The 18,125-nt window shown below is 45.4% G+C and overlaps 1 protein-coding gene across 2 annotated transcripts in view; it reads right to left on the reverse strand.

The window, feature by feature from the left end:
* Positions 1-376: 376 nt before the first annotated feature.
* SLC27A4 (solute carrier family 27 member 4) overlaps positions 377-18,125 on the reverse strand; it is an 80,214-nt gene continuing 62,465 nt past the window's right edge. For both annotated transcript variants that reach the window (XM_054997462.1, XM_054997463.1), the window contains exons 10-14: positions 14,659-14,785; positions 12,590-12,727; positions 10,036-10,200; positions 7,793-7,939; positions 377-7,024 (exon numbers count right to left, since the gene is read on the reverse strand). In XM_054997462.1, the coding sequence (XP_054853437.1) occupies positions 6,867-7,024; positions 7,793-7,939; positions 10,036-10,200; positions 12,590-12,727; positions 14,659-14,785 (735 nt within the window). In that variant the 3' untranslated portion in view covers positions 377-6,866. The remainder of the gene's footprint in view (positions 7,025-7,792; positions 7,940-10,035; positions 10,201-12,589; positions 12,728-14,658; positions 14,786-18,125) is intronic.

The raw sequence follows: 18,125 nt of genomic DNA on the forward strand, positions 1-18,125 counted from the left end.
CCCAAGTGGGAGCAGGCTGAGCCTTGGTGGGGGGTGGGAGGAGGGGTGGGAGAAGGGCCCCTGAGGGCTGGGGGGCATTTTGCATGCAAAATGCCACCCCTGGCAAAGGAAGCCTGCCTCTTCATTTTTTCCCCATAGGAAATAATGAAGAAAGATCAGCAGCAGCATGCTAACAATATGCTGCTCCTTCGCTTTCTTATGGGAGGATGGGGGGACCTGCTTTGGGGGGCCATAACATGGCCCCCCAAAGTCCAATCTGTCTGAAACTTGGGTGGTTGTTAGAGAAGGGTTAGAGGAAGGTCCCCACCAATTTTGGGCTTATTCGGTGGGAAAATGCCTCCTCCAGGCGTCCTGGAAGACGGAGGCATTTTCCCATAGAAAAGCCGAAAGAAAGCCGAAAGAATCCCGAAACGTTTCGGCTTTTTTCTTTCGGCTACCCGAAACGTTTCGGCATTCCCCGAAACGTTTCGGCATTCCCCGAAAGAAGCCGAAACACTTTTGTTTCGGCATTCTTTCGGCATTCTGAATGCCGAAACGCACATCCCTAGTGCTGAGCTCCCGGAACGAAGGCATCTTCCTGGCACGATTTCGTGCGAAATCGTGCCAGGAAGACGCTGTCGTTCCGGGATCCTGGCGCAATGTTCTGTGGCCGGTAAGCAATGTGAAAACGGCCCTGATCTGTGACAGATAAAGGATGAAGGATCCTAATTTGGGGGGCTAGGAAAACCAATCCCATTTGCAACATTCAAAAGTTCTACATAACCCCACCTCCAAGAAAAGTGAGTAGTTGTTTGGTTTGTCACCTCTTTGACGATAGTATCACTTTCAGTATTGTGCAGTTCCCGTCTTTTAAGGGTGCAGCCAGTAAAATAGCTTTTGGGGTATCAAGTATGCTGATTCAATGCACCCGATACCCACAAGCGAGTTGGAGCCTGTGCCAATGGCCATTTTGGTCCTTGCTAGTCCAAACAGTAGATCCAGGGATCCCTGGGCGCACAGCACATGCAGCATGGCCCTAATGGGATATTGTGCAACAAGCCCTGGTTAGTGTTATCTTTCTGCCATGTGCAAATTTGTACCTCTTCCTCAAAACTGTTTCATGTGCTTCTTGGTTTTCAATGAACTGTACGCTCATCGAGGGAGCAAGTTGCTGCATTCAAGGGTTGTACAGAAGGGAAGTTTTTAAGTTGCTGTTGCTACAGTAGGATAATTGGCAATGACCGAAGTTTTCCCTTCTCTGCAGCCCTTAAAGATAGTGCTTGAATTCAGACAGCCAAACCATGGTTTGTGCTGACCACAACATCTAACCCAAATGATGGCTTGAGCTTTCCAATGTATAGGCAAACCATGGTTTAAACCTTAAAGCTTTAATTTGCCTACTCAGCACGAGGTTCACTCCAGTATTCCTGGTGCAGCACAGCAATCGCTGGAAGACAGCAACAGCCACAACCACCCTGGTTTGCCAGCATTATGCCAAACCAAAGCTAACCACAAGCCATGGTTTGCTAATTCAGACATGATGTTAAGCAGCTTCAACCATGGTTTGGTACACTGATTTCAGCTTTGTGCCATGCCGGAACTGACATTTTCCGCAGCAACCCTTTTTCTCATAATGCGCCCTTCAAGTTTTGGGAAGGTGGCTGTAGAATCATTCATTTGGGGGGATCCTCCTGTCATCTCTGTGGAGCTCCACAACCGGAGTTCTCTAAACCTAGAAAATGCCCAGTGCCATACCCAAGGAACCCTGGACTAGAGAAAGGAGACACAAAAGGTTTTCTGGAGCTGTACTGATCCTGGGCTGTTTATGGGATGGGTGGGGGCGTTTCATGGTTTGTCCCCAGTGAAACTGCCAACTCCTGCCCTCTCCATCTCCTCTGCTACAACTGTCCAATGTGCAAGAGGCCATTTGCCCAGTTGCTTCACAATACAGCATATTACAGCACAGTCTTACAAAGCAGGAGCCATTTCACGTGGACAATTCAGTTTCCTAAATGCACTTTAAATTGTTATCCCCACTTTAAATGTACTTTAAATTGTTATTCAGTTTCCTAAATGCACTTTAAATTGGTATCCCCAGCTTCTGCATTCTTCATAATGAATGCCTGTTTACACTCATGAGCAGCAAAGTTCTTTGCCGTGTGATTATGTATAGAGTGACATGACTGTGGAGAAACTTCAGCTCAGGTCTAAACAGGGAACAAACGCAGCTGTTCCACGGCTGCAGCTGTCCTGGGTCAAGCCCTGAAGTCATGAACACATCTTACCCTGTTCACTTAACGTTTCCCCCCCACCCCCACTGTTACGTATCCAACACCATGAAGGGAATAAACCCTGCCTAATTTCATGGACCAATTCTGAGGGATGAACTAAAGCAAGAAAGCAGCAGGGAGGGATCCAGGCTCTCCCTTTCCAGAGGAGAAAAACCAGCTTCCCCACCGTTTGTCCCAGACGGGCCTCCATCATCCAGTAGGGTCAGGTCCGCCATATTGGGTGGCTTATTTTGGGTGCCAATAAGGCCAACACAGAGCAAATGTGACTCACGTGGGCACAATTCTCCAGGAAGACCCTCCTGTACACGCCTCATCAAATTCAACAAGGTTTTCACAAGATCATACCCTCATATAAATAAATTAGTATAAAAGAGAAGCTGCCATCTGAATTTTCTACTTCAGCCACTGAAACATCGGCCGTTTCCACGCTGCCTTAAAATAGCGGCAGGCTCCTGGAACGCTGGCGGCTTCTTCGCGCGATACGAGCTGACAAAACGCCCCGCATCCGTTTTAAAGAAAACATCACGTGAAGAAGCCGCCAGCGTTTGGGGAGCCTGCTGCCTTTTAAAGGTAGTATGGAAACAGCCATCTTGGGCTGAGCCAGGCTTGTTCATCTGCCCAGAGTGCTTGGGACAACCACAAAACATGTATCTATTTGCACGGTACGAAGCAGAGCTCAAGAGATTCCAATCAATGGATCCTCTAGTGGGTGGAGGGGTAATATTGGTGTGAACCATCCCCGAATAATAACCCCATATAGGCCCAACTGTTCTTGTATGTTCATGCGAATGCAGCAGAGATTTGCGTGCACATCTGCAGAACCCTTCAAGCTATCCCCTATTCAAGACAAGGGCATGCTTCTCATACTACAACATGTGTTTTGTTGAGGACAGCTTATTCTCTGCCCTCCAGCTCCTGGACCCAGTCAAACAGAGATGCGAAAGGAAAACTGATAGATGGGGTGTACATGCAAGCATGTATGGAGGCTGCCAATTTATACATTACAGAGTGCAGAGGTTGGGTCTGCGGTCTCCATACACTCAGACATGAGTTGTGGTGGGTCTCTTCACTTTCCACATGCATGGGGGCTGATTCAGATTGGGACTGTGGCTTGCAAGGAGAAAGAGCTTTCCCGGGCAGAACTGGTCTTGGGTGAGGGTGCAATGCGGCCCACTGGGGAAACCCACATGTCGTAGGGATACATGTAGGTTTCCTGAAGGGGCCAAAAGCACTTCCCCCAGTCCCTTTTTAAGTTGGGCAAATGTCATGAGGGGGAATGCTGAAGTCCTTTCTCCACAGCAATGATCTGAATCAGGCACTGTACGTACGGGAATTGAGGAGAACATGCAACTTGTGCCTGACTGTTATACAGGGCGGGGACCCCTGACCCAACCTGTATACTTTAAAAACTGTATATCAGCGTGAAGCTTGTTTGACAAATCCTAGGGCTGACTGTGCCCTTGTACCTCAGCACATAGCTCAATAGATATGGAGGAAGAAGCCAGAGCAAAATGGCAGAGAAGTCAGGCAGAAAAGAACCTGCCCTCTTGATTTTGGTCCCTCACAAGATTTGATTCCTTCCTTTAGAGGGCCGGAGGGGCAAAGTACATTTGAAAGGAAAGATCCATGGTCAGAATCTGCCACAATTTATAAAGGACAAAAGCAACAAGAAGCCTCCCCCCTGTTCCAACTGGATCAGGGCCACAATATTAAATGGAGGGATTCTTCCTGAGGCAAATCCTCAAGCTATTTGTCCCATGGGTAGAAAACATACAGATAATTGTACATTCACATACAGTTTGGCCCTGAAGAAAAGAGTACAACTCCTAGACTGCAGGTTGGACCTTGAGGGCTGGCAACTCAAGGCCAATTTGTAGCTTGCTTCTGATGCAACACACATACAAAATGGAGTCTTGGAGTCTGGGAAGAGCTCTGCAAGCAACTGTGAAGCTGAGTTTATCCTTCCCTAGGACTGCAAAGCAAACAAGGCAATACATTAATGGGACTGAACGTCTGTTTTAGAACATGGGAAGGGAGCTTTTGACTCACACAGAATTCTTTTTCAGCGGTTCAGTACCAGATGGTGTTCTCATCCAAGCACCATTGTGTTTGCACTGTCTCTTTTGTTCTGTGCTACCAACCAACTGCCAAGATTCTACTCCCTTGGAAAACTCGGCCCGAAGGGCAACTATTTCGCCCTATAGATAGGGGGCAGAATACCATACCATGCATTCTGAAGGCCAGTGTCAGAAACTGATCCCATCCTAGAATGTTATGTCTGACTCTGAACTTTACCTCCTCATCCTATTCACACAGCAAAACAGAGGACAACTCCTTAGCAATTGCTTACATGTTAAACATTTGTCTAAGAGCATCTTAGCAGCCGAACAAGATGCTGGAAGAAACTGCTTCATCTCCTTTCTTGGCGATTCCTTGAAAAGGAGACTGAATGGAGTACCTGGGGGCGGGGGGCGTTCCCAAGCCTATGGGCTGCCTATCAACTTTATTTCTAAGATTCTCTTTCACGCAAAGCACCTGTGCTGAAGCAGAGGGACCAGTCTTGTGAAGTCAAGCCATCGTTCCATCGAGCCAACTATTGCCAGAACCATGGCAGGTACTGGCTCTTCAAGGTGCCAGGAAGAAGCCGTTCCCAGCCCCTGTTAAGTCAAGATCCTTACTCTTTTTTTTTTCTGAGTGCAAAGCATGTGATCTCCCATTGAGCTTTGGCCCTTCCCAAATGGGTGTGAACACTACAACTGTGTGCAAACATTGCGCATAAAAGAACTGAACGTGCATCATAGGGATCAAGTATCAGGTTGCACTCCCCAAGATTTTGGAGGGGGGGTAAGGTATGAATGAGCTACGCCACGTTTCCTATCCTCCTTTTTAAGTCCCAATATAATTCATTTCCCTGTCTATAAAAAAGATGTATGAAAAGGTTACCACTTGTGCTTGCTTCCAGGGAAGACACAGAATCATAGAATCAGTGGAGCATCCAGTGGCCCTCTGCCCCAAGATTAATCATCTGTGCCTGGAGCACATTTATTTATCTCTAGCGGACTAACCAATTAATAAGGATAAACTCCTTAAATTGGTAATTGGTTGTACTAAAGCATGCATCCAAGATGATGCCTTATGACCATGGGTCATCTTGGATGCATCCTTGACTCCACTGTAGAACAGGCTGATGTACATTTTGTGTGGTTGGGCAGCACTGGATCTGCTCAGCAGTCGATCAGAGCATTGCTTACTCTGTCTGGCAACAGCTTTCCAAGGTCTAGCCCAGTCTTGCTCCTAAAAATCCTTTCATTTGCAAGTACCAGAAACTGAATCTGGGACCTTCTACAAGCAAATTCATCCATGACAGACTTCTGAAGTCTCTCCCAAGGTACAACAACCACACTTGCTAATGTATCTAGCCATCCCATCTGGATCGCACCATCACAAGCTCTCCCCTGGATCCTCCAGTTCAGAGGTGGAGTATAGTGCAGACATGCACAGAGCATGTTGTGCAACAACCACATCAGTGAAAGTACTAGTGTGGACATACCCTTTATCTTTGCTCCGGCAAGTCATTTAAGAGCGACATTTAAAAACATGCGGAAGTCTTCACTTTTCTGAAAGTCCAGGAGGCCTAAGCATACACTAGAAACACTTAGCACAGGGTGTGAGTTTCCAGGGGACACTATTGCCAAGTGTATAATGCCAAGAATTGACTCTAGAAACATTTTTTGAAAGGCCCCATAGAAGTAGTGGAACGAAGACAGTGATGTTTACATACGACAAACTAAATCAGGGGCTGCCAACGGGTACAGAACAAGGAATCCAGCCAGTTTGCACTAAGCTTGCAGTGGATCATTAAAACACACACACATACAATAAATTATAACACTCATGGACTGGCAGACTGAGAAAAAAGTCCAATTCTGAAAATAGAAAAAAAATTTCCCTGGAAAAAGAGTCAAGTCATGGCAGACAATCATTCCCATCGTCCCCATTCCCTTTTCGCCCACTCCACAAGTTAGCAATACATTTTAGCAGCCAGCAGGAAGGACACAGCCCTTCCCATTTTAAAAAATCCACAACTTTCACCCCGTTTTTCCCAGGACAACCCTCGGAAAACAATTCGATAAACTTTGCAGAGGTATCCAGTTCAGCCACAGCTGCCTGATTGGATGGGAAAGAAAGCACCACAGTGCCTCCTAGAGGCACCACAAATCAGCGCAGCCCTTGTTGGTCTTGATGGCTTTGGGGGCGAATCCGGAAGAGGGCAGACTGACCCCACCACAGTAATCCCAGCAGGACGGGAAATGCCATGCTCCCACTGCCATCCCCCTACCCCACCCAACGGTCACCATTTACATGAAACAGAAAATAAAGCCATGTTTTTATGCTTTGGTATGCAATCTTCTCCGTCAGCTATCTCCCCAAATCATATGCCATGGTCCTCTGTAAAACTTGATAATTTTTTTAAAAAAATTATTTACTGTGCCTTTTGCTTGATTTTTAACCCTTTCTGGCTTTCCGTGTCCTCTCCTAACTCTGGCTCCCACCTCAGGAGGAAGCACCAAAGCCACAAGAAGAGCAGATGCTAGTTTACAGTTTCTCCTGCCCCAACTGGATCCTCTTGTAGACCTCCTCAGTCAGTGGAAGGTATCGGCATTGTCTCGGCTCCAGGTAATACAGCTTGTCCTTCACCACGGAGATGTCATAGCCTTCTTTGCGCAGATCCATTTTCTGGAACTTGAAGGTGCCTGAAGGCGAGGAAAGAAGGAAAATAAATAGCAAGAGCCCCCACTCTCCTAGCTTTCAGCAAACAATGCAGAACTGAATTATTCAAAAAGGCTTTTGTATTGTAGGGAGGGGGTCTCAGATGCTTTGCTAAAGAGTTAGGGACCACTATGAGCAGAACCACAAGTGACAAAAGGCACAGATTGGACACTTGTCAGCTTCCCTCAAGTTTTGATGGGAAATGTAGGCAGCTTGGCGGAATGTTGGACAAATGACAGTTGAAAAGTCCGTTGGACAGCAGTCGGAGAGCGAAGCTGCGAGACCAGGACGCCTACATTTCCCATCAAAACTTGAGGGAAGCTGACAAGTGTCCAATCTGTGCCTTTTGTCACTTGTGGTTCTGCTCTATGTTGCTTTACATACTATCTGTTGTTTTAAATATGTGCTTCCTATTGTGTAATGTCAGTCCTAGAATTCATTATGTTCTGTTCCTGCATTTCTTCAACTCTCTGTTGGATTCTTGCTAATGCTAGATCTTTGTAAACTTGTGTCTATTTACCCTATGTTAACGTTTATGGAAATGTCCTTGATACTGACTGTACTAACCTCACACTGTGTAATCCGCCTTGAGCCTCAGTGAGAAAGGCAGACTATAAATGACATAAATAAATAAAATACAATAAGGCATTCCATCTCCCGTTCCATTCTTCATCATGAAGGAAGACCAAAAAGTGGATCCACAAAAAAACAAATAAACCCTAAAGCATCGCCCTCCCCACAAAGGAACTCACTTGTCTTATGTACTTCCGAAAGCAGCCGCAAGAAAACAGGTCGCGCGTATGCAGGCAACTCCTTCTTCATTTCTTCTGCAAAGGCCAAGAGGTCATAGGAGTGGTCGGGGTCAACAATGGCTGCCATCCCAGCCTTCCCTTCAGTGCCTGAAACACACAACCTTGTTAGGACTACTTCTGGTTCCTTGGCCACCTAGATAGATCTAAGGTCAGCAACAGAATTTCCTGGAAGATTATAATGTTCTCTCACTGGTTTTTGAGTGGTGATTTTTAATGTCAGATTTATGTCCATTTATTCTTTTGTGTAGGGACTGACCTGCTGGTCCAACGTAGAGAGTGGAAGGGCACTGTTAGCATTTGATGACATATATAACATTGGAAGATGAGTAAGTGAAAGGACCTAAATCTTGCAGGATATTCCACTGCTGACCTAAAAGTGGCTGTCCTCAACCAAACAAGCTTCAAGGGCAGATTACAATGTGAGATTGCTGAACTTGAGTTCATTTACAAGTTCAGAACAACGGAACTCCCAGGGCTGAATAGAGGCATAGGGTTCTTATCTCATGACAGATGCTTATTTCTGCTTTAATCAAGCTGCATTGTACCTTACATCCTGACTCTCCCACCTCTTGACTGAGATATAAAGGTGCAGGGAACGCCACTCCTCCCTGTATGTGAAGAAGGGAGCTTTGACTCTCGAGCTTATACCCTGACAATACCATTGGTCTCTAAGGCACCCTGGACTCAAATCCTGCTGTCCTACTGCATACCAACATGGCCACCTACCCGAAACTACCTCCATTCCGAGAGTACATGCTTGACTAAAACAAAAAGTAGTGATCAGTGCCCCCCTCCACAATGTGGTGGTACGTCAGTTTCCAAAATGCTCTGATCCACTCACTTTTGCTCTGCTAAGATTCCTCCTTGCTCAGATATGGAATTTTTAAGACCTCTTTGCCTAATTTTTCCAGGCTATCATGCTAACTCTCAAACCTGTGGTCCTGAAAAAAATTCCCCTTTCAGCTACTATAACTCTTGAGCATGGCGGGACGCTTAAAAGGAGTTGGTCAGGGTAGAGAAGTTATTAATTTAAGGCATGTATTTGTTATAAGTAGATAAAAGTAACTATAAAACCTTAAACGCATACTATATGTTTACAACTTTTTATTCAATGCAAATATTTTTCATTGCATCCTAAATTTAGATTAGAGTAACTCTGCATAAGATTGCACTGCCCAAAACTCTCAGATACTCAGGTTTGGCAAGAGACGTTTCTAGATGTCCCTGTTGTATGTGAAGCAAGCTGCCACCACCACCTCTGGACACTGGACACAACTGAGAATCATCTCCACATTGCAGCTGCCTGAGTCACTCAGCACAAAAAACAATGGATACACAAGTTCAATCAAAAAGAGGTAGATAAGAAAACATCCTTTGAATGCCCTTTGAAGGCCCAATGGATATGAGAAAATTCTTTATTCTTCTCCAGAAGATAGCTTCAGGTGGGTAGCTGCGTTGGTTAGCAGTTGAACAGCAAGATTTGAGTCCAGTGACAGCTTAAAGACCAACAAGGTTTTCAAGGTATAAGCTTTCAAGAGTCAATGCTGCCTTAATCAGACATCTGCTATTGGATTTGAATCTTGCTGTTTATCTCTAGAAGCGAACAATCAGGCCACAATAGGAAAGAAGTTCAATACTTCTAGGCAGGGCTTTTTTCCAGCTGGAATGCGGTGGAACGGAGTTCCGGAACCTCTTGAAAACGGTCACATGGCTGGTGGCCCCGCCCTGAATTCCAGACAGAGGGGAGTTTAGATCGCCCTCCGAGCCGCAGCACAGAGGGCAATCTAAACTCCCCTCTGTCTGGAGATCAGGGGGTGGGGCCACCAGCCATGTGACCATTTTCAAAAGGTTCCGGAACTCCGTTCCACCGCGTTCCTGCTGAAAAAAAGCCCTGCTTCTAGGGGACACTGAAGAAAAAAAAGGCCCTGATTGTAATGATCGATCTTGCCTCTATGAAAGATTGTACCCAGGAGGACAAGGCCTCCCAACTTATCTTAATGCTCAAGGGGTTTCATGGGATTCGGGGAGTGACAGCTTCCCTTATGGCACAAATTAAGATCAAAGTAAATATCCTGAAATAGGCCCAGAAATTGATGGCTAACTAAGAGAATTTAGAGTTATCATCACAGTCTAAAACACAAACAGAAGGCCAGACGGGAAGAGAAAGCGGAATTATCCATTACCTGGCACCTCTACTCCATAGACCACGACATCAGTCATGCTGAGGATACGACTTAATGTCCCCTCCAGCTCAGTTGTGGAGACGTTTTCGCCCTTCCAACGAAAAGTGTCTCCAGTGCGGTCCCGGAAGAACATATATCCAAACTCGTCCATTATTAGCACATCACCTGAAGGAGGAAAAAAGAGACCCCCACAAGAAGTTGTAATTTTACTTTCTGTGAGCCAACTTATTTTTTGTATCTTGGGCCCAGGGAACCCTACAACCAGTCATCTCAAGATGGTTTTCTTTTCTTTTTTTAAAGCAAAAATACTTCACCACCCTCTGACCTACATAGCCCAGGCAAGCCCAGTGTCATCAGATCTCGGCAGTTAAGCAGGGTTGGCCTTGGTTAGTAATTGGGTGGGAAGCCTCCAGGCAAGGGTTGCAGAGGCAGGCAATGGCAAACCACCACTGTTAGTCTCTTGCCAGGAGTTGCTATAAGCCCTGGGCCCAGCATATCTATGGGACCACTTCCCTCCCTATGTCCCTCTACGGCAGCTTTGCTCATCTGAACAGGGTCTCTTGCAGGTGCCAGCCTGCACATGGGCGAAATCAACAGCAGCCCGCACACAGGCTCTCTCTGCAGTGGCCCATACCCTGTGGAACGGCCTGCCTGAGGAGGTCAAGAGAGCGCCCACTCCCCTGGCTTTCCACAAATGATGCAAAACCAAATTATTCAAAAAGGCTTTTTACTCAGATAGGAGGGAAGTATCGTAGGGAGCGGTCTCAGATGCTTCGCTAATGAGTTAGGGACCATAGACTTCACCACTATGTTGCCTTGCATATTATCTGTTGCTTTGAATACGTACTCCTATATACTACCTATGCTTCATGTTATCTAATGTCAGTCCTAGAATTGTTCTGTTTCAGCATTTCTTCAACTCTGTATATGATCCTTGCTAATGCTATGTCTTTGTAAAATCCTATGACATTGTTTACGAAATGTCCTTGACACTGTATGGAAATGTCCTTGACACTGATTGTACTAATCTCACACTTTCTCACTGCCTTGAGTCTCAGTGAGAAAGGCGGACTATAAATGACATAAAATAAAAATAAACGATGACCTGATGGCACTTTCCACCACCATTATTATTCAGGGGAAAAATCATTACTCCAATGGGCTTATCAAGGATGAAGAGGGAACTCCAACCCAGGTTGGTCAGTAGAGTCTTGTATGTACTACATATCTATGTTCAAGGCCAATGCATGTAAAGGGACAGTGCTAAAGAGCCCCCTCTTCCTCAGCGTGTTCCCCCAAACACAAGCACAGCATGTACATGCATACCAGCTCTGTACATGGTTCCATCTCCAAAATCAGACATCACAGGGATGGAGCCAACTCACATGCAACCTCTAGCAGACATAGCATTCAATTTGCTGATATGCAGCAGCACAGCGTTGTGGAGATCTTTTTTAATATGCACCCACATTCTCACATGCAGCGAGAAAGAGAAGCTTAGAATTTCAGAGAAAAAAATGTACATAAGAATTTAAGGGGGTTATTGCTATAAGCGAGCGAATAATATTTTGGGGTGCCTGTTCGCACAGTGATAGACATCCATCCCCAAAGACTCGATCATTGCAGAAAAAAAATGAGAAATAACTGAGTCTTCAGGTATGGAAAAAACAGATGCCATTGGGAGTGAGTTTATCACAGGTTACATAATGGCCGTTTTCACACGTCTTACCGGCTGCACAAAATCGCACAAAACTCTTGGAACGACGGCGTCTTCCTGGCATGATTTCCCGTCATGACTCTGGTTTGTGGTGCGAATCGTGCCACAAACCAAAGTCATGACAGGAAATCGCGCCAGGAAGCTGCCGACTTTCCGGGAGTTCTGTTCGATTTTGCGCAGCTGGTAAGATGTGTGAAAACGGCCAATGTGTAAACATTTGAGTCAAAATGCTTACCTCACGTTTCAAATACCTATAACTTCCTGAATGTACAAAGTCTGTATAAAACTGCATACTTCAGCCTTACTACCATGAAAAAAAGAGACACAACAAGTGTCGATTCTGTGTGTCTTCAGCTGTTTCTGTTCTGACCGAGATCTGCACACTTTTGCTATTTTTTGCAATCAGAGAGACCTCTTTTATTAAAAGAACATGGATATAATTTTAATGTTAGAACATGGATATGATTTCTCAGTTTTTAAAATAATATCCATTTAATGGCCTACGTTTATATTGGCCATTTCCAGACGGCTTACCTGCCTCCGGAACGTCGTGCCATCTTGCGGGGAAAACGCGAAATATCGCATTTTCTTGTGCGAGTTTTGCGCGACGTCGCGTTTTCCCCGCAAGGTGGCGCGACGTTCCGGAGGCAGGTAAGCCGTCTGGAAACGGCCATTGATTAGGTATGGCAATTTCTACCATTTTTGACTTTTCTTTTTATTCTTTTTGACTCTTTTTTTTAAAAAAGAAAAGCACCTTCAAATGTACCCCATGCCTAGAGGGAAACAAGTGCCTAACAGGTGTGAAAAGCTGTAAAAAAAACCTGGAGGAGGCCTCACCAGTGAGGTAAGCAGAATCTCCATGTGTGAAAACATTGTGAGCGATCTTCTTATTGTTGGCTTCATTGTTCAAGTAGCCATCAAAGCGCTGCAACGGGTCACTTTGGATGATGCGTCCAACCAGCTGCCCTGGTTCCCCTGTCGACACAGAAGGAGAGGGGAAAGGTAGGAAGAAAAATATTTAGTCTCGTAGCGTCACAATGTGATTGAAAAGCGGGAGCTTGGGTCAGAAACTCCAGCACAGGTAGAATCACTGGTTGCTTTCTCCGTACTCTGCCTCCCAAAATGAACAGCAGCAATCTTATTTTGGCTTCCATACAACGAAGTTATGCTTCTGCCCATGTTCTAGATGTCCCCCATGTCCACTACTGGGCCGTTTCCACACTACTCACCTTCAATCGGAACGTTGCGGACAAAACCCGGAAGATAGCGTTTTCTCGTGCGAGTTTTCCGCGATTTCGCACAAAACTTGCACAAGAAAACTCTTATCTTCTGTGTTTTTTTCGCAATGTTCCGCGGCGTTCTGATTGAAGGTGACTAGTGTGGAAATGGCCCAGGGTTCCTGAAACCTACTTCCATACGTTGTCGAAGGCTTTCACGGCCAGAGAACGATGGTTGTCGTGGATTTTCCAGGTTGTATGGCTTCCCACCTCTGAAGATGCCAGTCACAGCTGCTGGCGAAACATCAGGAACTACAATGCCAAGCCCACAGCCATACAGCCCGGAAAATCCACGACAACCATACTTTCATATGATCTCTCTTCAACTATCACAATAAGAGTTAGGATTGCCAGCTCCTAGTTGTAACATTTCTGGAGATTTGGGGGGTTGTGCCTGGGGATGGTGGGACTCGGGGAAGAGTGGGACCTCAGCATGGTATAACGCCACAGAGTCCATCCTCCAAAGCAGCCATTTTCTCCAGGGGAACTGTAGCCTGGACAGCAGTTGTAATTTTGGGAGATCTCAAGCCACTACATGGAGGTTGACAACCTTAACTGACAATGGATGTGGAGAAAATGTGGACAAGAAGATACAGATTTCTGCACCTCCTTGTCCCTAACTGGTGCCACATCTGGGATCATTTCCCCTTGAGCCTGGCATTCCCCCTTCAACCACTGCTGGCAGGCTTTTGGTATTGTTGGTAATTATTGCCTATTAATTTTTTTAAAAAGAGCAAAAGAAATTCTGTTTGGGTATGGAATTCCCGACACACATCTGGTTCAACAAAACTTAAATAACGAGTAAGGTGCAGCTAGACCCCAAGACAGAGTGCCTACCTACCTGTTGCTTATTTTTAGGATTAATGGGCTATTTGACAAATTTGATTTTTTTAATTTCATTTTACAAACATAAAATACATAATCTATAATCTTTTCTAATCAAATCATACATAATAGAATTTAATATTTCACTTCTATTTAAACACCTCTATACTATCTTTCCTACCTATCTTCCTATCTATTGATATGCATTACCCAAGTCTGTCTTTCTGTCATCCTCTGTTTTAATTTAATTTTAATCTTGATTTTCAGCTATATAATAATAGCTGAAAAGGCCGTGAAAGCCTTCGACAATATATAATAATAAATTTTTTTTGCTGTTTTTCTTAAAATTCTGAAATCGGTCTATTCTGTATTACAGATTTCCATTTTGCCATTGCTGCATATTTGTTCATTTTATTCTTCCATTCCTTTAAATCTGTACATTTAACTGCCTTCTATTTTGCTGCAGATATTGCCATTGTCACCATTAAATAATTCACTGTGTAGTTTTGTAATATTGCTTGGTAAGATATTTAATAGCATGTTTTTCAGATCCATCGCAAACTTAACTTTTAATATCTTTTGCATTTCTTCATGTACCTCTACCCAATATTTACTAATTTGATTTTTGTGTTGTTACATTTTCATCTGTAAACTGTTTTGCTAAAGATTCTTAGAAAGCTGCATACAAATACTACAAATCAATAGGGCACGTTGCTGCATATGCATAAACCACAAACAGATTAGGAAGTCAGCCTCCACTGCTGATACCACCACCACCCTCCCACCAATTCCAGGATCATTCACCTGGTTTACACCGAACGCAGAGTCCATCAGGTCCCCGGATCAGCTCCATAGTATCCTCATTCACGCGAACCAGGTTGATGGGGTAAACATTGGGCAAGATTCTGCTGTTGAAGCCACAAGCACCAAACTGGAGTGGAGAGAATTTTGGAGATGTAAAGGGAGCCCCGCTGGATCAGACTAATAATCCATCAAGTACAGTATCTTGTTTTCTGTATTGGTCAACCAGATACTCGGAGAAGGCCCACATGAGCTTCCTTACAACACTGATATTCCATACTGGTATTCAGATAGTCACTGCCTCTGAACATGAAGGCTCTGCTGAGTCATAATGAATAACCGTGGTTGGATCCCTCCTCCTCCATGAATGTTTCACCCCCTTTTAAAACCATCTAATCTAGTAGCCACCAGTACCTCACGTGGCAGTAAACGCTATGAGATCGTTTTGTGTTAAGAAGTGTTTCCTTCTCTCCAGGGCTTTTTTTCCTGGGAAAAGAGGTGGTGGAACTCACTGGGTTGCCCTCAGAGAAAATGGTCACATGGCTGGTGGCCCCGCCCCCTGATCTTTAGACAGAGGGGAGTTTTGATTGCCCTCCACGCCGCTCAGCAGCACGAAGGGCAATCGAAACTCCCCTCTGTCTGGAGATCAGGGGGTGGGGCCACCAGCCATGTGACCATTTTCAAGAGGTTCCGGAACTCCGTCCCACCACGTTCCTGCTGAAAAAAAGCCCTGCTTTTCTCTATCTTCAGTCCACTGCCCATCAATTTTACGGGATGTCCTCTTAGTGCTGGTATTTAGGGAAAGGAAGAGAAGGTTCTTTCAGCCCACCTTCTCCGCTTCATACCTCATGTTCTCCCTTAAATCAGTTTTTTCTCAAAAACAGGAAACTTCTTAAGGTCCAGTTCCCACAACCACACTGGGCATTCAGGTTATATATCAAGGTGATCTGCACAACGTCTGGCAAGTTCTGAAGTTAACGTGCAACTACTTGCAAGACCACATCCAGATATCAGCTCACCACTGGGTCACTCAAGCCTACATTCATCACGTCACACCAAAAAGATGTTTGGGTACGGGAACTGTAGGTTGTGATCCAAGGGTCTGACCGGACCCTTTCAAGTCCGGAAGCAAGACTAGCACACGTGCAAGACCCCGTCTCAAAAAGTGAAAGCTGGAGGGCGTGAAAAGGTAAAAGAAAACTTTGCACCACTATATAAAACTTAAGTAACCATCAAGCAACATGGTCAATTGTTACCATCCAGGAGACACCTGCAACACTCACACAACCACTATTGGCTATAGAGTCTGAAAAAATTGCCACGATTTACACATTCAGGAGCCCAGTGGAGATGACCCTCTTTGGCCCTTTCAGCGGGCAATTCCCACAAAGGCCAAGCGGGTACCAGAGAGAGGGAGTGAAAGCCCCTCCATGGGTTGGGAGGAACTGGGAGTGTGGCAAGTGCCAAGTGGAGACTTGGACTGCCCCTGGTTAATTCCCAGATGCCTCAGAAGGCAAGAAAGGACAGTGCTCATGGGTCAGTGGGTTGTTCTGCCACACCTTGGCCCTTCTGAGCTATCCTGGAATTAACCAGTGGCAGCCCAGGTCTCTGCCTGGCACTTGCCACCCACCTGGTTCCTCCCAACCCGCAGAGGGGCTTTCACTCCCTCTCTCTGGTACCCGCCACCACCACTTGGCCTTTGTGGGAAGTGCCTGCTGAGAGGGCCAAGGGTCCCAGCCCCTCTGCGTTGGCTTGCTGTCCGAGGCCCTGCCTCATGCATCGTCTGGTCACCGCAGGGACTGCTTGCTGCTCTTGCTCCACCCGCATATTGACTCAGCGCACAGGGAAGGATATGAGCACGCTGGCCCCGCTCCACCTCCGTGCAACTGCCTGATTGTTGGTAGGATTGCCACGGCCACACTCTGCCAATGACCCTGCAATTGCATGGAGACAGGGGGTGGGGGTCCAGGGTGCTCCTACCCTCAGTCCTTCCCAGTCAACATCCACAGAGCTGTCATCTATACCAGGATAGATTTAATTGGGGAATACAGATGTAATCTTTGGCAAACCGTTTTTCTACCCAAAGTATATTATACATAGGGACCACCTCCCTCCTTATGTTCCTCTACAGCAGCTTCGCTCTTCTAAACAGGGTCTCATGCAGATGCCACCCTGCACATGGGTGAAATCACATGGAACGGCCTACCTGAGGAGGTCAGGAATGTTGGGAATTGCAATGTCTGCTGTACTGCAGCAGCAAGAAGGGAAGGGGAGCCTTCTGTGCAGGGGGCAGCAAGGATCACTTAGTTAAGACAGTGAGAGCAGCATCTCTCTTGTTTCCTGGGGGTCATTTCCTTGTCTTGTCTCCTATTGGGCTAAACAGGGCAATATCCTGCTTCTTCTCTCTCCTGCTTTATCACTCTTCTACAAGATGTAGTCAGATAGTAAGGACCCTACCTGTATCTCTCTTCTTCGCTCTCAAGTATGTATTTCTTAAATAAACCTTTTAGCCTCTTTAATCAGCACAGCATAACTTCTCTGCTTTATTTGAACTCTGCCAACAAGGAAAGCCCCCACTCTCCTGGCTTTCCACAAACGATGCAAAACCGAATTATTCAAAAAGGCTTTTTACTCAGATAGGAGGGTTGTACTGTAGGGAGGGGGTCTCAGATGCTTCGCTAATGAGTTCGGAACCATAGACTTCACCACTATAGACTTCACCACTATGTTGTGTTGGATTCCTGCTAATGCTGTGTCTTTGTGAACTTGTATCTATTTACCCTATGGCATTGTTTATGGAAATGTTCTTGATACTGACTCTACTAATCTTACATTGTGTAAATCGCCTTGAGTCTCAGTGAGAAAAGCGGACTATAACTGACATAAATAATTTTTAAAAAAAATTAAGCATGACCCTACTGGGTAGTTCTGTGTTGCCTAATGTCAGTTCTAAAATTGCTTATGCTCTGTTTCAGCATTTCTTCAACTCTGTATTGGATTCCTGCTCATGCTATGTCTTTGTAAACTTGTCTTTATTTACCCTATGGCATTATTTATTGAAATGTCATTGATACTGACTGTGTTAATCTCACTCTATGTAAACCGCCTTGAGTCTCAGTGAGAAAGGCGGACTATAAATGACAAAAATAAATAAACAGTAAAATAAATAAATAAAAATAAGCTCTCCACCTAGCCTTAAGGGCTACGTTTACCATTACCAACTGTGGTTTGCACAAAAAATTCCGGCTAGTCTGCCCCACATCAGTAACAAATCCTGCAAGTGCATAAACTCTTATGGAGTGCTAATGAGGGCTGCTTCTTGCTGACCTTCAGTTTCCTTGCAAAGAGGTCCTCTTCTCCATTTTATGGCATCAGTAAGTGGCAGCTGGTAAAGAGGCAATGCTGCTCAGAAAACTGGTTTGTGAATTCAGAAGTCAGAACAAACCAGTATTAGCAAAAGCTTCAGTTAA

Source organism: Eublepharis macularius, chromosome 14 (assembly GCF_028583425.1).
Source record: "Eublepharis macularius isolate TG4126 chromosome 14, MPM_Emac_v1.0, whole genome shotgun sequence".
Lineage (NCBI taxonomy): Eukaryota > Metazoa > Chordata > Lepidosauria > Squamata > Eublepharidae > Eublepharis > Eublepharis macularius.